The sequence below is a fragment of the Python bivittatus genome, unplaced genomic scaffold, assembly GCF_059951505.1.
Source record: "Python bivittatus isolate LINGU-HERP-01145 unplaced genomic scaffold, Pbiv_v1 ctg000980_np1212, whole genome shotgun sequence".
Classification (NCBI taxonomy): Eukaryota; Metazoa; Chordata; class Lepidosauria; order Squamata; family Pythonidae; genus Python; species Python bivittatus.
Window position 1 is genome coordinate 61335467 of NW_028277125.1, and position 21924 is coordinate 61357390.

The 21924-nt window shown below is 36.5% G+C and overlaps 1 protein-coding gene across 3 annotated transcripts in view; it reads right to left on the reverse strand.

Moving 5' to 3' along the window:
• ADAM12 (ADAM metallopeptidase domain 12) overlaps positions 1–21600 on the reverse strand; it is a 291574-nt gene extending 269974 nt beyond the window's left edge. For 2 of the 3 annotated variants that reach the window (XR_015794354.1, XM_088131906.1), the window contains exons 1-2: positions 20987–21600; positions 2472–2605 (exon numbers count right to left, since the gene is read on the reverse strand). Coding sequence is in view for 2 of the 3 variants with exons in the window: in XM_088131906.1 (XP_087988032.1) it covers positions 2472–2605; positions 20987–21101 (249 nt within the window). In the remaining variant the exon portion in view is untranslated. The remainder of the gene's footprint in view (positions 1–2471; positions 2606–20986) is intronic. The other variant, XM_088131905.1, reaches the window with a different exon arrangement.
• Between the last annotated feature and the right edge of the window lie 324 nt (positions 21601–21924).

Genomic DNA, 21924 nt, shown 5'->3' on the forward strand with positions numbered 1-21924 from the left:
TAGTCAATAAACAGTCTGAGAGCACAGGCCAGGAGATCATATCAGTGAAGTAAGGGAAAAACAGGTATCACAACAGTGAAATCGGATATAAGAAAAACAGGACCTAAGATTTAAATCAGAATTTTCAAGAATGAGAAACTGCAGTTACTGAATTTCAGCAATCAGAAAGTTTTTGAAACAGTATAACTGGCAGTTGTCATGCCTCTTATCTATCCCAGCTCTTTCTCTGTTTCTAAACACTTCAGGAAGTCTAGTTCTTTCTTTCTCCCTGCTCTCCAAGCTGCCTCCTCAGGGTCCAACTCTGCTGTCAACACGTATATACCTTTGCTCTCATAAATCTGGAGCGTTCCACATTTTTCCAGCTCCAGGTAAGGTAAGCCACCTGGCATGTTCATAACTCTTGCTTGATCTTGGATTAGACAGTGGTGTTTCTTGAGCACCCTCCTTTGATTCAACTTAATTCTCATCAGAGCTAAAAAATTCATGGCCATCATCAGCTATAGTCTGAATAGTGATCTTTCTGAACCATCTCCTTTTCATCAGATTTGTCTAAATCAAACTGATTCTTGACAAATGCTAGCAGACTAATTTTTGTAGTTTGATAACAATAAATTATTATATGTCCCCCTTGCAATATTGCTGAATTTCTCACAATAAGAATCAAAATATGTTTATATTAAATTTTCAGTTTCCAAGGAATGGGAGCACCATTATTCCATGCAGCTCACTATATTAAACCACATTTTTTATTTAACATTCACCTTGAATTGAAAGCAATTGGAAAGCAAACTAATGACATGAATATTGTTATCATTCTTCTCTGAAAAATCTTATACCTTTCAACATGCTGTACTCACATCATCAGAAAATCTCTAAAGTAAAGATGACCATCTGTTTCTAATTAAACAACCAAAAAAATATAATTATGTAGATATTAAACACATAAGACATCTATGTTAGCTTGCTTACAATTCCAGGTGTAAGTCTTGTCCTTCAGTAAACATTTTATTTTACAGAATGGCAAATATTCCTTTTATCCCAATTGGGAAAAGTGCTAGTGAAAGCAAAAATGATTGGACATAGGAATCTATTTTAATAATAATTTAACATAAACTTCCAGTTTAAGAGACAAATGGAATAAAGGGGTGCCTGTAAAAGCAGAATGTCAATTAATCTAAATGAGATTTTAGATGTGCACATCTTACCTACTTTACAAATGTGTAAAATGGGAATGGTATTATATACACGTGCAGAACATACAGGGTACAGACATTTTATCCATTGCATCCAACGTCTGCTAAACCAAGGCCTTTAAATCAAGGATATGTTGTATACGCACATACACAGACACAGAGACACACTATGACTTAGCTTTGAAAAGATGAATCGCTACAAAGGATAATTGTTTTGTTAAGACTGTAATCCTCTGCAAAATTAGCTAAACCCTATTGAATATACTGGAGTTTATCTCTTGCTAAATATACATATGTTTGTGCTGCAAGGAGTCTTAACTGATATATAAAGATATAAAGAAGCAAAAAAACAGCTTTTGAATGGATGTAAATACTGCAATTGGTTATTCAACCTAACTTATTTTCAGTGGGCTTTTGTTTTGTTCTGGTAATTCCTTCTGCTCTAAGAAATGAAGTTGGTAAGGCAGGAACCAGCATTTTCTAGGCGAGGAAGAATTACTATGTCAACATAGATCAACTGCTTCTCAAGGCCAACAAAAGAATGGCAAAATATCCGTTGACTTGGAAAAGCAGGAGGAAGCGGCTTAGAATTCAAATCCTGGAATACAGGCTTTTATATAGGTTTTGCTTGTTGTGTACTGTAGTACGCAGATATTTTGTGTGTACAACTGACTTTGTTTTTGTTTGCAATAAAAGAAAGAGAACTATTCTAAATGTGTCGTGTCTATGAACCTTTTGCTGAGAAGCTAGATACAAGGTTGTCCAGAGAATTGAGATTTACTGCCACATCCATGTGAAACCTGCTAATTGGTTAACAAATCATAAAACAAAGTACAGTAATGCATTTTAAAAAATTTTTCACCCCAAATCAGAATGCATATGAGAAGGAAGAAAGAGTAACCAACAAACCTCCGTATGACACTTTTACTTGGGCAAGTTAGAAGTCTAGAGCGTCTAAACCCTTAACCAAAAATATGAGCCAGCATAACAAGTCATTCTCCTGGAAGTTTTCTGAAGAAAAATAAAATTATTTGCTATCACCTCTCTAAGCAATGATGGTGATTCTGCACAGCAACAAGTGTTATGTACACCCTCAACCTGAGGTATGCCAAATGTGTTAGATTTCCCTAGATAGCCCACCCAAAAGTCTGGAGGGCTTCAGTTTGGAGAAAGCAGATATAAACACTGCCGTAGACCAAAACAAGATTGCATTCCTATACACCTCTGGATTGTAATCCATGAATAGATGGTACAAAAAATTGCTGAAGGAGAACTTACCTGTGCATAAAGATTCTTTATTGGTTTCCACTGTTTACCACTCAAAAGGTAAGGGACGGTTATGCCATAGTGTTCTAGTTGTTTTCTTTGAATCCACTGCCTAGGGGATTCCAGTTTACTTTCAGCAATTTCTCCTAGGATAATTTTTTAAAAATATTACATGTTAGTGAAAGACTGGCACTGGCAGTACAAACTATTGCTAAGTAAATCTGAAAGTATAAACATAAATCAGTAAATATAAAGGCTTATTCTGATATGTATTTTAATAACTTTTTATGTCTTTCTTTTGGTTCCAGTTCGCAGTGATTCCACTTTGAAAGCACAAACAAGATGGACATACAGGAAAAAAGTGTAGAGAAAAAAGTGTGATAGAGCAACAAAGCAACAATAGAAAATCCTTTTTCCTGTTACTCTTCTGATCCATTTGCTTCTTACATTATGATTTTGGATACAATTTTAGGATACTTTACTGCTGTGTGTTATAGAGGCTATTTTTAAATGGCTTACTATTTGAAGGAGTCCCCAATCTAAGTCCTACTTGACAATGAAGAAGCACTAAGATGGGAGAGCATAGGTCTTGATATAACCCATGATGGAGTTATTGTTTGTCCATCACAGCTTCTTGATATCTCCAGTTACATGTCTTAATGGGCTGTTGCTGCCCTGAAGGAGCAGGTTTGTGACTTCGGGTCCTCATAGACCCAGAACTACTGCCAGATGGACAAGTGGAGGCCATGACCAGTGAGTCTTTTGCCAGCTTCATCTGGTATGCCAGCTGCAGACTTAATGGAACAGGAAGATCTCACGACTCATACTGTCATTACTACTCATCTGGATTACTGAAATTCAATCAGCATTTAGGATTGCCTTTGAGGTAATCAATAAGCTTCAATTACTCCAGAATGCAGCAACCCAGATGTTAGCAGGTACTCACCAACATGAGCATGTCACACCTATGCTCTGGGCTCTGCAGTGGTTATCTATTCTGTGTGCAATTCAAAGTGCTGGTTTTGACTTTTAAAGCCCTGCATGGCTCAGCACCAAAATATATCCAAATTTCCTTTGCTGCTCAGTTTTAATCCGCCTGATAGAAAGCGTGCATGTTCCCCCCTTCCATGAGGTACTGGGGACGGACACCCAGAAACATGTTTTCATAGCAGTTGCAGTATTATGGAACTCTTTGCCCCTCATGGAAGATTATTTTTATATGTGATTACTGCTGCAAGACTATTACATGTGCAAAAACAGAATGACACTGAAATACCCACAATGGAGGAATGGTTGGTAAAGATGACAGAACTAGCAGAGATGGCAAAATTAACTTATTTGATTAGAGAAAGATCAACAGTTACATTCATCAGTGAGTAGAAACTCCTTATGGACTTTTTGCTGAAAAAAAGAGAAAAATGAAGTTGTGATTTATGGGTTTGAAGATTAGTTAGAATGGGTAGCTTATGGAAAGAAGGAAATTATGATGTAACTTTAGAGAGAGAGGGCAAAATATAGATGTACCTATAACTGCTGTCTAGAAGATCAGAAGCTGCTTCTTTATAATTTTTCTTTTCCTTTCCTTTTTTCACTATTTACTATTTTTCTTTACTATCTTTATTTTCTTTTATGGTTTTTACTTTGTTAAAAATTTCTTTAATAAAAACTATTAAAAAAAAAAAAGGAACTCTTTGCTCCCTGAAATTCAATTAGCACATATTAGGCTTTATAAAATTATTTAAAGCACTTTTGGGGATTTTTGATTCTTAAATGACAGCATCTTTTTTCTTTCTTTTTGGTTGGTTGTTTCTATGTTTTTTACTTAAGTTTTTCCCTTTTTATGGCATTTTATAATTGCTTATAGTATTATACCATGACTGTTTTAATGTCATGATTACGTTCTCTTGAGAGTCGCTTAACTGAAACAGGTAAAGCAAATAACTAAGTAAATGTGAAAGTTGTATCATATTTCATAGTTGTTCTTATAAAAGAACCTGTGGACCACATAAAGATAATAGTGCGCTCTCAAGTAGGCATCATTTGTATGAACCAACCCTTCAAACATACATCCATACACACACACTCACATACACACACGTGCTCAGTGAAACTGAAGAGATCTGAAGTAGTCTCACTATATTTTTTTTACATCAATCCACCCACTTCATCCAAATAAAATCTCTTTTGGTCAAGCTTAGTCCCCATGATTTCACGAATATAGCCATGTTTTCATTTTCTGTTTGCCACTGTATTGCTCCAACATGCTTTCTTGCTTTCTTTCTTTCTCAGTCTAGCCTACAACATCGTATTTCCTTGTGGTCTCCCACAGAAGTACTAACTAGGCCTGATCTTGTTCAACTTTTTGAGATCAGCCAACAAAGATACTGATTCACTCAAAATGGGCATGAGCTCTGTAAGTTCAATGGGCAAATTCTAAGAGTTTAAGAAAAGACTACTATCTCAGACAAAGATCTATCCAGCCCAGCATTCTGTTGCCAGAGGGACCAAACACATGCCTATGGTAAGCCAATAAGCGCCCTCCTGCTCATTTTTATCAGCAACTGCCATTAGGAAACATAATGCCTTGGATATAAGAGCTAATGTACATCCACCACTGTTACCAATTAATATTCCCTAGGGGGGACCATGAGAGTTTCAAGCAACTGTGAACTGTTTCTTTGTGTATGAATCTCAAGCATCAGCATATTCCCACATATGGCAAGTATATGCAATTGATTACTTTTTAGAACTACACAAACATCCACCACCAACCTCCTACCCCATCACTTTATAAGAGTTCCATTACATCAGTTGTTTAGTTGAATCACCAAAGAATGAAGTTCAGTTGTGCATTATTAATTCATCCATGATGATCTGCTCAATCGTATGTCAGCTATTCTTAGGACAGAGAAGAGACTTGTTCTGTAATTAAGGCATATCCTTTGTTCTCCCTGTCAGGCAATAAATCCAATTTTACTTGCAAAAGAACCAAATGTCTATTTGCAAATCATAAGGTTAGGTTTCCTGTAGAAAACTTACATATAACCCAGACACAAAACATTTTCAGAAATAAAAAGTTAACTAAGCTGAAAACCAAACTTGCAAGAAAAAATACAAGTTAAATAAATTATAGTAGTAGCTTTTAACATAACCTAGAAATAAATCTGAAAACAAAAGCTGACAGGATATATGAGAGCAATGATATTTATGAGAGACACGGAAATATGCCAGTATGAAATAAAGGTTGTGAAGCCAAAATGGATAAAGAAATATAGAAAGAAGATACATCTAGTGGATAGAACAATAAAACCTAATGGTAAACAGAATTCATGACAACTGAATAAAAATGTAGGGGGAATATAGATGTTAAAGCAAGGAATGAAGAACAATCTCTGCAGTTTAAGCCATATTGTATGTAGCCTTATTTTTTATATACATATGTGGAATGGAATGTAGAAAATTCATGTTTTCATACTCACATATTACAATAAACTATGGTATGTTTCGAGCATGATAGAACAAGCCATAGATATGCAATAACCATATTCTATAAATCAGGGTTCCTCAACCTTGGCGACTTGAAGATGTGTGGACTTCAACTCCCAGAATTCCCCAGCCAGCCATGGTTGAGGAACCCTGCTATAAATGACATCACAATAGTGCTATCTGTTCATTGTGCTAACCCAAACCCAAACAAAACACATTATGAACCCATAGATCCAGCTGTTTATCTGTCAAATCCATCCAGCAATCCCAGCATTACTGGCTGGCAATTTTTGGCATGCCATGTCGGTAATCTTTTGAATATCTATAGATGTATATGTTAGTGACTTTTTATACATAATTTTTAATGTCTAGCTTTTCAAAATGGGTGGCAAAAGAAAACATAAAGATCTATGAGTATGGCAGATAAGGGTAAGCCTAAATCAAGAAAAGATGACAAAGGTTATCTTTTATTATATTTATTTTTTGCCCAACCCAACTTTAATGAAAAAAAATCATGAAATAATTCATTTAACATTCAGAGGGCATGCTCTTACAAACCTTAAATTATAGAAATGGGCTGAAAATACCAGAATGAAACTTAAGACAACTGCACAATTATTCAATTAGGAAAGAAACATCAAATGCAGAGCTATAAAATGGGATTTACCTGGCTTGATAATAGTGAAAATGTGAAATTTTTCATTGCGAAAATGACTTGGAATAATTTGCTTGCAAATTGAGAATGATCAGAATGTGATAGGGTTGGGGGCCGGAAATGCAGTTTTAGGCTGCATCAACAGTAGTTTCAAAATGATGGGAAACAGTAATTCCACTTTATTTTGCACTGGCCACATCCCACCTTGAATACTGTCAGTTCTGGGCACTTCAAGGAGGATGCAGAGATTAGGATAGGTTCAGAGAAGGACGATGATCAGGGACTAGAAACACTGGAGAAAATGGGAATATTTAGCCTCAAAAAGAGAAAACTGAGAAAGATATGATAGTACTCTTTAAAAACTGAAAGAATGTTACATCACAGGGAGTCAGACCTGTTTTCTATCATTCCAGAATGTGGGGCATGTAAAGTCAGATCTTAGGGAGGAAAACCCTAACACTAGCAGCAGATTGACAGGGGAACCAATTACTCGGAGCCATGGTGGTCCTCCCTTCACTGGATACTCAAGCTGAGGCTAGATAGCCATCTATCTTGGATGCTTTAATTTGGATTCCAGCACACAGCTGGGATTGGATCTTCCATCTTAACGATTCTAGTTGCAGTTATAGTCTCTCTTTTGTCACAAGTCATCTGCAAATGGAATAGGGAAGGAATATTTTAAGGAAACACCTTCTATAAATGTGCATATTCAAAATCTTTGAAAGGATTTCCAAAGGAAAACATGAAGGAAAGTATGAAATATGCTTCTATAAAACACCAAGCAGCACTTTCCCTAAGTTCCTGAACACCATAGCTGTTCTGAATAGAGAGTTTCTTTAAGAGGGGCATTAGGGAAACAGAGGATTTCCAGTAGATACAATTCTGTATTTAATATTCTCAGTAGTAGCAGTAGCAGCAGCAGCATTTTTTTCTTTTAAGTCCAGAAAAAGATAACGTTCAGAAGTAGCTCAGGCAGACACTTCCCTGATTCACAACTATAAGAAGGGGAAAGAGGTACAGTACAAACAAACTTGCAAGATTCTCTTATTATAGCCAATCTCAATAAAAGTAGTTTTAACCTTCCTGTGGGGTTGAATTCCTGGCCTGGTCTACCTACTAGGGCAAACATTCTCTCTGGAAGAGCTTGTCCCCGGAGGTCAGATGGGTGTAATCCTATTCTAGGGATATTGAAATTTAAGGGAACTACTCAGCTTTCCCACCACCCTGTAGCACTGGAAATCTGTTTGTGCAAACCAGTGTAACAAAAGCAACAATTTATTCTTCAGAAAAGAATAATCAAAGGTCTTGTAATATCTAGAACTGCCTGTTACCAATACAAATTTAGCATTAGGTCCTTATGCATATGCAAGCCCTACTGTTTACAGCTAAAGTTCCTCTTTACTCCCTCAAAGTATGTATTTATGAATATATCCCTCACTTTCTTTAAATCTTAAGTCTATCTTGTTCATTTATTTCTTATAGTTTACTTCTCTATAAAATCAACAGTCTTGTAAAAATATGTTAGGAACAGTATAAATTAACTAAGTCTTTTGACAGGCCTGAGAATGTAAGAGCAGCTAAAAGATTCCATCTATTTCTGAATGTAATGTTCAGTTCCTTCTGCTTCTAATTAAAATGTATCCTCTCTCTAATTTGACAGGGCTGCCAACTTCAAACTGATCTACACAGGGGTTTTCTGCAAATCCATTTGATCTTTTATGTTGCTCAGATTCATGACTGCTTGCATGAGAAAGATGAGTTCTAACAATTTAGCTAAGTAGCATGTTTAACCAAAAAAATAATGTGCAAAGTTCCAATTCTATAATTCAAAGAAAGCTTAACTGCTGCCACTTTGTGAATTATTCCCTTCAGAGTTATAATGTACTGATAAAATAGGCTGCAGAAAGATCTATTTTTTTCTTCAAATTCTCTACACCTTTTAAAAAGTTACCTTTGACACATTAACATAAGGATGGTAATTTAGCAATGCTAAATTGTCTTTCAAAGATGAAAGTTAAAATGATACAGTCATGATGGCTGATTTCACTTCTTGGCCCACTGAACTCTAAACAACAAAAGCAAATACAACAGTTGGATCTTCTTAATCTCAGCATAATCTCAATTTCTGTAGCATAACTTTTGGAAGGGTGCAGGACTATATACAATAAAGTGCTTCATTCTGTGAACCATATGACTCCATTAGTCATTCAAGCATATATTTGGCATTTGGTGAAAGCAGAGCTTGTTTAAATCAAGCATTTTGAGCCTGATTGTATATTGATGTAAGCATTTTTATAAACTGTTTATTTCTTGTTTACTGTCATTACTTAACTAGATGCCAGAATGTGTTGTGCTTGAACATACCTGGTGTTTTAGAGGACAAGCCATGTCAAAACACAGGATGACTATATTAAAAAGAGATAAAAAATGAGTCCTTCAAATGCATAGAAGCTGTTTTTACACTTTGCTTTCTTTGATTTGGACTTCTGAACATGCAGCTATTTTATAAAACAAATATATTTTAGAAGTGCACATCTATTTATATTTTCAAAATTAAAAAAAATATATTAACACAGCCTTTGTTCAATTGAAGAAGAAATCAGGGCATACAGCCTATATTATATCACATGGACTTGGCAATGCAAATTGCCAGACTATAAAAAAAGCTCTGAGTCGGATGCACCAAAGAAATATGCAAGAAACATTAGGATGATGGCCAGATTCTTTCAGTACTAAAACAGATGTAATCAATCTGGTGCAAAAAGGCTTAGGGCTCTTCCAATATGGGTTTTTAAAAACATACAAATTAATTTAAGATTGATATTGAATTAGAATCTTGAATTTGTAACCTGCAACTATGTTGAAAAAGCCTTTTGTTTCATAACAATATAAGTAATGGTATAGCACATAAGCAGAAAAATCTTATTTCCCAAGGCAGTTGTATGCATGAAACCCAATCATTCACATTATCCCACAAATATATACAGAAGTGGTAAGAAAGCCATGCTGAGGGCTATTAGTATAAAATATTCAGGGAGAGCCTAGTAGCATTGTGAAAGCTCAGACTTTTGAATGTTTTTCTCTTGCATTAGTTTGTTAGATACTGACCTGGCTTAGGAGCCTTTACAATAACTTTGGCAGAAATTCCCTTAATGAAAGGACAATCCAAGTTTTTAAAAGAATAGACCTGCATCATAAACACTGAGGGCTCTGGATACATCTTTCTTCCCAATTAGCATTCTGCTTAGCATGTGAAATCATGCTTGTGTCATGACAGAAGAGTTTCTGCTTGCCACCTTTCAGAGCAAATATAATATTTCTTTGAACAAATCCTTCTGGGTTTGCAGGATACATTATTTACAACAAGCTCAATTCTGCAAGCACTGCACCACAATGCAAATGCAATAGTAGCTATTTTGGACTGAATAGTAGCTCTTATTCAACATTTCACTATAATTATCCCTTTTGAAACTTTACAGTTATAACTGAAAGCAGGTTTTTGGTGGGACATAGAAAGCCATAGTTACTTGCAGTGGATAAAAGCCCATAGTCAGCTTAAAAATATATTTCATGTTAGCGATATCTTGGTTCTTAAGAGGTTCACAGGGTCAAAACAATAGTGCTGCTGAAATGTTGCAATGTACAATAAAAAAATATACTGAAACATACAAAATAGATGAATGCATGTTCATGTCATTAGGACCCAAATATTTCTAGCTCTTGTAAATGCTGATGTCTGTATGTTCATTTTGTTTGCTTAATGTGATGTCAAGCAAAGATTAGGAGGATTTTTTCTATAGGAACTAATATTAAACTATACAAAACTTGTGAAGCAATGCATTCACCTTGGATGCTGGCAGTGTACTCCTGTGATAACCTAATTGGTCATGTAAAAGTTCTTCTAGCCTGACTTCTGGGGAAGAAATGGCAAACTGAAGATGGCTCCACTAAAAATGGAGCCAATGACCACAGAGGAATGAAGAGCCAGCAAGTAGACCAACTTTTCGTAATTCTTCTCTGGACAAGGAGAGGACTTCACATCACCCATAAGTGCTCCATACAGTTGCTCCTTGCAAGGAGACAGCGGTCTCTGGTGGGTTTAGAGCTCTGGGAGATGAGGGAATAGCCGTCTTCCTCAAATCACAGTTGGTGCCTTTAAGGACACTGGGTTTGCATACTTTCTTTTCTAATCACTTTGGGAAATTGCTTGTTAGCTGCTTTTTAGCTATTAGGAGCCTTTGGATCAACAAATTGGAAAACATCAGTGAGTTTCCTTCAATCCTTAATGAAAAAAGTTTTAAATACAAGTTTAAGGATTTAAAAAAATAATTTTGGGGGAGAATGAACAGCAAAAGGGTGATTAGAACTTTGATTTTGGAAAGTTACAAATGGACTAAGGGTCCAGATGGGTTTGAAATAAGATTTTGGAATTAATTATAAGAATGCCTCCTGTGGGAAAATGCTTTTGTTTTGAATTCTCTTAAAAACATGATAGAATGAGACTTTGAAGGTTGGACACTAGAGGGAACCAGAAGGAACTAAAGATTACAATTAAAGAAGAACACTTAAATTTGACTTACTAATACAGAATGAAGCAAAATATTTTAACATTGGGCATATTGAAGGATATTGTTGAACAATGGACCCAAAATTTAATTTTAAGAGTGTCTGCCTCTATAGATAGACTGTGTTTAAAAGATGTTATGGAAGAGGAACAAGTTCTACCTGACAAGATCGAGACTGATTTGAAAGTAGATTTAAAAATGACAGGCTACAAGAATGATATGAAAAAAAGGTGCTACACTGGACATACAAAATAAACCAGCTGATGTCTTCATAATTAAAAGGGATATACAAATAACAAATCAAGAGAGTGATCTGGATAATTTTCCTATACTGAATTTACAAAACAGGCTTGTTAAAACTTTGAAGAATTTTATGAGAAGGAACAAAGAAAAATGAAAAGAAATCAAGTTCTAGGACATTATTTGAAGGGACTAAAGATCAAGATTGTTAAAAGTAAAAGGAAGGAATATAAAGTTGGTTTATTTGACCAAGGTTAAAATAGATATGTTGTTATATCTGGTAACCCTTAATGAACTTTTGCTGATCAGGACTGAAATGACGCGGATTTATGGATTTGTTTATAGATAAGAAATGGGATATGGGAAGAAGAGATCATTTGTTGGATTTTAAGAGAAGGTGATAAGTTACTAAAATTATTTATACTTGTTGGGATGAAGGGGGAAGTCATTTCTTTATATGTTTCTTTCTTTTTCTGTACCATATTCTTATTTTTTCTTTCTTTTCTATTTTTCTTTCTATTTTATTTCTTTTCTGCACCTTCTATTTTTTCTTTTTATTCTTTTCTCTTTGAGTTTGTGTTAGTTTTTATCTTTGCAATTGTAATTTTTAATAAAATTACTATGAAATAATTCTTCTAGCCTTTGTAAAGGAAGAAAATCCTGACATTTTTGTTTTATTTTGATGTTTATTTTCATGTTTTTGGTGAACAATTAAAAAAAGGAAAATACCCATAGTGGCCTGGTTAGGGTCAGCACCATTGTGAAGAGAGTCAAGTGATGCTTACTTTCTTCCACTTTTTCACACACACCCCCAGAGTGGCCATGGTACGTGAGCAGTAAAAAAGTGACTGAAACTAATTGCCTGTAAAATGAGGCACCCCGTTTATAACATTAAAGAATTCCATATCTGCATATACTAACTATTCCTTGTACTAATTATATACTAACCAGAGAAACATATATGCACACACAAGCCCTTCCTTCCAAAGGAAATAATGAAAAAAAGAAAAAGTATGGATATAGCAGAAAGGGCTGCTGTACCACAGTGGGAAGGAGTGCAAAGGAAACAAGCAAACTGCATGTAAATGAGCCAATGGGAAGAATTAACTAAACAAGGAAGGAAAGGAAAGAGAAAGAAGCCATATTTAGGCATTACAAAAAAAAACAAAAACTCACTAGGTAAGTAGCCCCCTCCCCCCAAATAACTAAACTTCAGGCCGTTCTTCAAATGTGACAATGCTTTTCAGCAGCAACAACTAGGTAAATAAGGATCAATTCATATTTTAACAACGTGTCTGAACAAAGTTGCTACAGGAAAAACAGTACTCATTCATCCAATGAAGGAATCATGCTTATTCCAAATATATTGCTGGAATGTCATGGATTAAGGACAGATTCAGAGGTACTTTAATCAATTGTTCAAAATATTCAGTGGCTGTCAGATGATCAAAAAAGTCAAGGTGGCAGTTGTGATGGTGCAATTGAAGCCCTGTCCCATTATAAGTACTGTATGTGCAACATTGATGCATGTACAAAATGGGCAAGTCTTTGATCTTATGATCGTAACTGCCATCTTTATATTTTTTTGCACACACATGCTGTGCATATGATGCTAAAGTATTCCATATATCTTTTGGCAAGAAATCAAAAAGACACCTGACCCTAATGGGCCATTGTGTTGTTAAATGACTTTCTTAAAAAGTTGAAGTAAAATGTTACTGTTTGGATTAAGTGTAGTAAGTAAAGTTGCCAAAATGAGAGCCCATCAGGATGCGACTAAAAGATTAGTCCAAATGCTTGCAGGCTCTAAGTGAAAGTTTCAACCCTAATTCATATTAAGCAAATCCTATTCAATGAAATTCAAAGAGGAAAGAGAATGTATACACACACACACACACACACACACACAAAGTGGTATAACAATAAATAAACCAACAGCTAAAAGAGTTCAGATTAAAGGAGAGCTCTGACAATAAGGAAAGATGCCAATATCGAATCTATGTTTATCTTAAAGATTGTTGATTTTCTTGAGTTCACATAGTTCTAAGAAAAATGGTTAAGATAAATATTTTTCTACAAGCTTAGATGTTCCTTGCAATAGAGACATGGGAGGGATAATTCAAAACCCATGTAGTTTTTAAACCTTACTCTTATAGATTCTTGAAGATTCTCATAGAGCTTTTAGATTCATTATATTATGAAATATCACATATTTGCTTTGTGAAGTGCTTACTCTGTATGTACCACTTACTGTTTGAAGTTTCAATATCTCAGGTTTATATTTAAAACTAATACCAATACCATGTTGATTACATTATGGATTCTGTGTGCTGTTTACCTGGAAGCAGCATACCTCAGTCTGAGATACATTATAAATTGAATCCTACAAGGACACAAGATTAATAAGAGCTGAAAAGATTAAGGTAAGTTTTGTATCCGTCAGCAACGTGCCTCGCTGATGATTCTAAATCAGCTGATATTTTCCCATGCTATTACACAGACATGTTACCTACATTAGGACACCTCTCCAACTTCGGACTGTGGTTACATGGATACTGGAATATAGTATGGCTCCTGACATACCTGTGCAGAGTCATTTTTTTCCATGGAGAAAGAAAAGGTTCCCACCTTAAAAGGCCTTAAAGATATTTGTGAAAAGCCTGTCAGTGTTGTTATTAATAAATAACAAAATATTTGTAAATTCACCATGGCAGTATCTGTCATCAAAAGTCCTGTCCCATTTTTCTCCAAGACCTGCAGCCTTAGAGTTCTGTGGGGAGATGGTGAAAATGACAAAATTAACATTTAATGTTGCAGCAAAGCTTTGCCCCTTTGTACCTATGTTGTGACACTACCTTTATGTAAGGGATGGAGCTTGTGTTGGGACGCTCATTTCATCATTCTGAAGAAACAGGACTCCTCTGCCCGCAGCCTTCCCAAAACTTCCTGTACCTTATTATTTACTTAATGTTATAGGCTATTTTGCTTATAAAAGTGGTATGAAAGCTATGTGGCCAAAATTTAAGTCTGTAAAAGTTTGCCACCTGATGTTTTAGGACATGCCACTTAGTTAGACTCAGGATTCCAACCACTGCTTTGAGCACACATAATAAAGAAGTGACAAGGCCAAAGAAAGATTTGTTCCATTCACTTTTTCTCTTTCTAACTATCTTCAAAGGAGTGGAACAGGGTCAGCAGTAGCAGGGGTATGCACCACCCTGGGGATGGTTTAGGAATAAGGGTTTTGGGTGAGAGAAAAAAATAAAGGATTTGCTTCTCAGCTAAATGTTCATGTTCCAATGCCATTGCATTGACAATGATATTAATCAGAGTTCTCTTTCTTTTTTTAAGGCCAAGGATACAGAAAAAGAGGCAAGGGATGATTTTCTAGATAACACTCTAAATGTCTAAGGAAAGGAGATTATTCTTGAAAGGATCTAAATTGTCATAGCAAGATAAAGAAAAAACAAAAAAGAGCTATATTGGACCAGACCAAAAGATACATTGATGATACCTATGAAATTCCACAAGACAGACATCAGCACAACAGCACATTCCATTTACTTTCCCCAAAACACAAAAGCAGTCCTAAATTACACACGACACATACCTACAAAAGCGTTCAGTTAAGATTGCATGGCTTGATTGTTGGTGTGAAAGGTAAAGGATTGCTGAAGTTTCTTTATACAACTATTTTAAATTTAAAAATCAATGTGGGATTAGCAAATGGGACTTGTAAACTGCTCAGATTTGTTGGACTATAGCAGCATATATGTAACAACACTAACTACTTATACATTAAACACGGAATGACAGGAAAAGTACTGAATGAAAACTGATATTGTTCCAGGAACATCTTTCATTATATTAACATAATTTTTTGTGTGTATGTTTTAAATGGAAAAAAAAACCTCTTCAAAATTAATAATCCCTTCTCCATGTCAAACATAACAATATTATACAGATTTTACTCACTTCCAACATAGGCTTCTTATACAAGGAATCTGCTTTTCCTTCATCTGGTATTATTCCTCTCTCTTCTCTAAGTTGGAATCTGAACTAAATTTGAGGATCCTACAGCAACTACAGGCATCTAAATTATTAAGAACTTTTGGGTGGATAACCTCCCAGTATTATTCTTCAAATTTTCACGAAGCCCTTTTCACTTTTTTCTTAATTCTTCAGATACCCTTTCTGAGAAAAAATGGTGTTAGCATAAGTACATATTATATACATATCAACACAAAGCATGCACATAAAAATAAAACTCAGTTCTCATGTATGTGCATGTTCCACCTTTTGTGCATTATTCCAGCATCACTCACTTCTCATAAAATTGAGATGCAGGTATCTTCAAATGTTTTAGCTATATATTCATTATATTTTTCAACCTATCCCTCATTTCTATTTTGCCTTGCACTGTTCATGTATATATGTCATTAATTGCATTACTTTTCCCAAGATTAGTCCTTAAGTGCCTGGCTGCCAACTGATAACATAAGCACTTCTTCAAATGTTCATTTGTTTCCAGCCCTATATTAAAAACATACATTGCACTGTAGTCTGACAATCCTTAGTTTTGTACATCTTCACAGGAAAACCTGCAGCATGGCAGCTGGCCATCTGGTTCCACAGTCTCAAGCAAGATCTAATTCTTTCTCCCTAGTCCCAGTGAGTCCCAATTCCTTCTCCCTCATCACTTGTAAGTCGTGAATTAAACCAAATTAAATCAATTAAAATTAAATTGATTAAAATAAATAAATGAACTGAATGGAGTTATCTACAAGTATGGTGATGTTTTGGCTATCTTGCCTTTCTCTCCTTTAGGCAAGATGCAAGGCAGCTAAGATCTTGTTATTAGGTAAGTTAATGGTCAGATATTAAAGTGGAAGGGTTATACTCACTGAAAGTGAGATATGATTGCAAAGATGTTCAGAGACATGCCAAGATGAACCAGACTGTGAAGAGATAGAGAATTTACCAAATCCATCATTCTGACAAGTTTCTTGTACTCCCTGAGGTTATGGTATGATCAGGTATAGACACATACAGGAACTTCCTAATTATGCCTACAAAGGCGAATGACCTCTGCAGATTGATGAAGAATCATCAATCAGTTACAACACAGCTATAATGCTATGGTAATCCAACATTGCCTATAAAAAGAAAACTGAAGTAAGGAGAATTAGAAATCCCACTTCCACTTCATTGAAGATAATCTCAGAAAACTTTCCTGGATTTCCCTCACCCTGGCCAATGACAAGAAGGATTTCTTGTTATGTTACATTTCTGTGATTAAAAGTGAATCTTAATTCTGTGAATATGAGATGCTTGTATTCCTAAAATAAAGCTTTTAAAATTTACTGGTAGTCTCTTGATATTGTTGGATGGTGTTCAGAGTTGCTGGGAGTTGGGCGTTAAATTCCTAATTCTATAGCAGAGAGCAAACCACTTGTAAAATAAATTTCTAACAATCTTTAGAGCCATTATTTCAGGCAAGAAGGTCTACCCGAAATGCCTGCTAGTGCAATTCTACTTAATGCTTTCCTCAAAAGGAGAAAATACAAAATATTTTCAAAATATCTGGAGATGTTCTAGTATTTCTCGGTCTGGAGGACCAGCTAGAATAGCTTGATCTTGGCCACCAACACATTCTCTAGAGGGGAAGATAAAAGGCATGCTGAGTTTAAGCTGACCCATTGGTGGAGGTGTTCAACTTGGACCTCGTGCAAGGACAGGAAAGCTTCAGCTGTACTAAATATTCCCCAAAGAAAAGCTATCTATAAACCACAAGAATGGGAGTTTTTGTTCTTGCTCTATCACTGCAGAAACTGTAGTTTTTCTCCATGTTCCAGTAAGCAAAGAGAATGGTTTTCTTCCCTGTCTGAAGCATGGAGAATGATCTCAGAAATGGGCCTCAGTGGGGGGTTTAGTATCAGTGATATCCACTTTTGCATCTTTGAGATAAATGAAAACAGGCTTCGTTGGCAACTAAGTGTTCACAGTCCTGTGCAATGTTTTGTTCCAAAGTTCTCTCCCTGCATCAGCACAATATATTTTTTGCACAATTTACAACTTGTACAATTTAAGCCCAGAGACCTTTAGGTTCATGAGATGACATGAGTGCTCCACTCCAGTCCTAATATTCTCTTCATGTTACTTTCAATGTGGCTTGTTCTCTCTTTCAGTAATGTTACTGTTCATACGTACTGCTTGTTCAATGTATCTGTATGTCTGAATATGTTTGCCTAATTCCAGGCTTCAGATTTAAAAGCTCAGAGATACTCTTATCACTGTGAATGTGCATATATACTAGAGTCTTGGATATAAATTTTCATATAAACAATTAAATAATAGTATGAAGTCCAAGTTACCATTTTTTTCCAGAATGAAGTCATTAATTGTAAGAAGGTTGAAGTAACACTATATAGATCAGTCTTTTCCAGTCTAGATACTCTTCCAAGGTATAGATTTCAGTTCTCAGAATCCTCAGCAATGAGCATATTGATTGGAGAATTCTGAGAGTTGAAAGCCATACATCTGAAGGACATGCCATGATGACTAGGAAATGGTTTTCCCAAATATCAGTTGCTCCACTCCATGAACATTTTCAGAAGAAAGTAAAATATTACTAGTAGTTCTCCCTTAATTGTGTTTGCACAATATTTCACTGCACAACTGGCTGAAACCTATGCTAATGAATTTCAAAATATTGCCTCTATACTCAAAATAGTATTACTTCATCTGTGATTCCTAGAAGTCTGGAAAAGTCAGTATTTATTTATTAATATGCCTCAAAGATAGTTCTCTAGGCACCACCCAACACTTAAAAGAAAACATAGCAAATCATTGATCTCCAGCCCAGACTAGGAATTCAATGAGCACGTACCAACAGTACAACACAAAACACTAAGCTAAAACCATTCCCTAATTTCAGAGTCTAGTAATTAAACTAAAATTCCTAACGGCTAACATAATACAAATGTCTAAGAGAATATTTTTTAAAATTCCTACCATCCAGGCAGCCCCTATCCCAAAAAACGCTACACAAATACTTCCTATAGGAAGCCCCAAAGCCAGGACTATTACTATAAAGCCTATTAATAATTCCATATCATGATTAAGACGTTTTAAAATTCTTGGAAAATTCTACTTTTGTTTGTAGTGAAGGAAAAAATGCTTCTTCATTGTCAAAGTAGGCTAGATAATGAGCTTTTACTAAAGTTTACTTGCACTTGTTCTAATTTTCTATCTCCTTATATTCTAGATGTTTCCCAACTGCCTTCTTATAATTTAGCTCAGGGGTACACCAAAGGAGTTGGTTCTGTTCAATAGGACTGGTCCCTTACTAATGATCTTGCAACTAATGATTTCTGCATTGCACAGATTGGTCAGGGCTTTAATAGGCACACTAGTCACAGTAATCACTAAAGCAAACCAAGAATAGCTCTTTAGGATCTGAAGGCAAATGACCTTTATGTCTTGAACTCTTCCAAAAGAGAGAATCACCATCATGCTAATTTTCCATAAAAAGAGATTTGATCTGAACAAGCAACAGATTCTAAATCCTTCACCTTCAGACCAATAACCTTCTGCCATAGAGAGAGCATTAAATCTAGTGTGTGTCATACAAGAGACATTGGAACAATCACATGGCAGCTGTTATGATGGATGTAAAATCCTAAACTGTCTTAGATCCAAGAAGCTTAGCAGAAAGGAATGTTTGTTCTCCAAGAAAAAATGCTTGGCTGATTCTGCAACATTAGTAATGAGATAGCTTCTATCACTTCAGACTGGGCAACATAACTTCTATTTGTCCTGCTCATTCAACACAAAACACAAATATTGCAAAATGGCATTCAGCTGTGGAGGAAGCCTGGACAAAGAATTTCTTCAGATCATAGCAATTAAATAGAAAATATCCGTGGAACTGGAAAATAATTATTTTATGTTTTGTAAGAAAAACATATCTGGTATTATTCTCTTTATATTAAAGGATTATGCCAATCTGCCAATGTGCTTACCTTTTAGACAGGTCAGTTCAATTATTGATTAATCTAGATTGAGATGCACACATGATTTAACTTTCAACAAGTGCAGTATTTTGGCATACACAAATAGGAATCTTCCCATTTTTCTAACGTATTGTTATTGCATCATACAGCTTACAAGAAAAAGAAAGAAAAGTGTGGATGAAGATCACACCAACTCCATTATTTCAGGCTTGCAGTTAGATCTGATTACAGTATTGTTATGTAGGTACTAGAATCAAAATTTGAGCAACAAAGCTCCTTCTTCTTTCAGTAAGTTAGCATACCCTAACTACAACAGGATACCTAGACTGGGGAAATGTTTGTTCCCAAAGTAATTGTTTTAAATATAGTCCTATTTTGAACAATTTAAAGATTGTAAACCTATACAATCTGGGAGGCTAGTCCTACTGAATTCAGCAAAGGCTATTTCTGAACTTCTGTAGGATATTAATTACTCTCAAATATATCAGTGTATTTCCATCAAAAAAAAGTGAGAAACAGCTTAAAGGTTCCAAACATGCCCCCAAGTCAACATTTTCCATATTCTTGCTGCACCCAACTACTGTATGTTTAGAAATAAATTCTACCTATTTCTATGGAAACAGGCAGAGGATTATAATCTAACAATCCCTTGCCCATGGAAAGACCCCAGTGGCTCTTTTCAGCAGTGTTATTCTTAAGAAGATATAGAAAAAAAAAGAAAAAACAAAACGTGCACTTCTATTTGCAAGTGACAGCAATGCCAAGAGAAAACTGCAGAATGGATTGTGTGAATAATTAATTCGACGTTTTCAGCCCAACATGTAAACAGGTACCGTGATGCTCCATGAAGCTACTGAGAGAGGAAGCATTTCTGCCTCAGTGTCTTTCAGGGAATGACACGGTTCGTTGTTAATCTACCATGGCAGGCAGAAATTCAACGGGTGGGTTTCTCACACCGTGGAGCGACCCTTCACCTGCTGTTACCTGCTTCCTCCTCAGGGCTGTTAACCGGGCTGGGCGGGGGTGGCGAGGAGGAAGAGGGCCCCCCGCTAGAGAACAGTTTGCAAGGAGTCACGGGCAGGAACGCCGAGCGGGAAAGGAAAGCGGAGCGGCGAGGCGAGGCGAGGCGGCTGAGGGAAATTTCGCCCAGGGAAGGCGGGAGGGGGCGTGGGAGGCGTTAGGGCCACGGCGAGCCGGCGGGAATGTCCTACGCGCCGGGTGAGCGCCGAAAGGCAGCTGTCGCCTCCATCCTACCAGGCTGGGAACAGCCACAGCGCTCTGCTGCCCGCCTGAACTTGCTCCCTTCCCCCGCTCGCACAGGAGGGAGGAATAAAAAGTCAGATACGCGAAATAGCCAAAAAAAAAAGAAAGAGGGGTGGTTCTTTGTTTGGCGGGGCAAAACTCTGTGCAACATGTGGGCGCTCGTGACACCCTGGCTCCGTCGAGAGCGCCCCGGCAAAACTTGGGGGAAAGCCGCGGCTTCCCGGCATTTTGGCTGGCTCGGGCGCTCGCAGCAAGAACGAGGCGCTGAGGTTAGCTCTCGAGACGTGAGGGTGGCCGACTTACCTCGAGACCCGGATGGCGGTGCTATTAAGAGGCTGAGCAGCAGACAGAATATCTGGGTCGGGGGGTGAGGAGAAGGAGGGTTGCGTTGTCGTCCTGCATGGAGCCGCTCTGACATCTTAATCCAGACTGAAAGACAAACTTTGATCAGCTGCTCCCAGCCCCATTAATACAGTTACAGAGCGAGCGAAAGAGTCCTGAAACTCAGGATGTGAGATATTTCCTGCATGCAGTTAACTCCGAAACCCCTCCTGCTCCTGCATAGGCTGATGATGAGTTGGGCTTTGGTTTCAGTTTTTTTTTTTTTTTTTTTAATTTCAACTGTTGGTGGGTTGGCTTTTTTCCCCCCTTGGCAAGATCAAATCTGTTGACCGTTGCAAGAACTGAGCAAATCATCCAAGCTGGCAACAGGAGGCACTAAAAACCTTTATTGAAAGAAGGCAGGCCTGTGAAAAACCGCCCTTGCCAACATTTACAGTTCTCAATATAATGGAACAAATTGTTGTCTTCTTCGCTTTTCTCCAGCTGCTCCCCTGCGGGGTCCTAGTGCCCTTCCCACTGGGTAGACAGAAACAATTCCTTTGCAGAGGGGTGACCTGCCAGTTTTCAATCTGTTTGGAAGGAAAGACATTCATTTGGGATTAATTTTAAGGTTGGCTGTAAAATCCCTTTTCTCCTCCAAGGATGATAAATGATCTTGTTTTGTCTCAGACGTCTCTCCTTCTCAAGTCTCAAATAGTTCAGTTGTATGTCGCTAAAATGATTAGAATAAAAGCTGATGGCTTCTTACTCTTAATTGTGAAGAATTTTTTAAAATAAAAAATAGGTATTATAACTACTCATCTTAATGCTAATGCTTATGCTTGGATTTTATTTTACTCTTTTAATGCAAGAAATTATTTTTTTTGTGAATGTTTTCCTTTTTTTAAATCTGCCTTTGT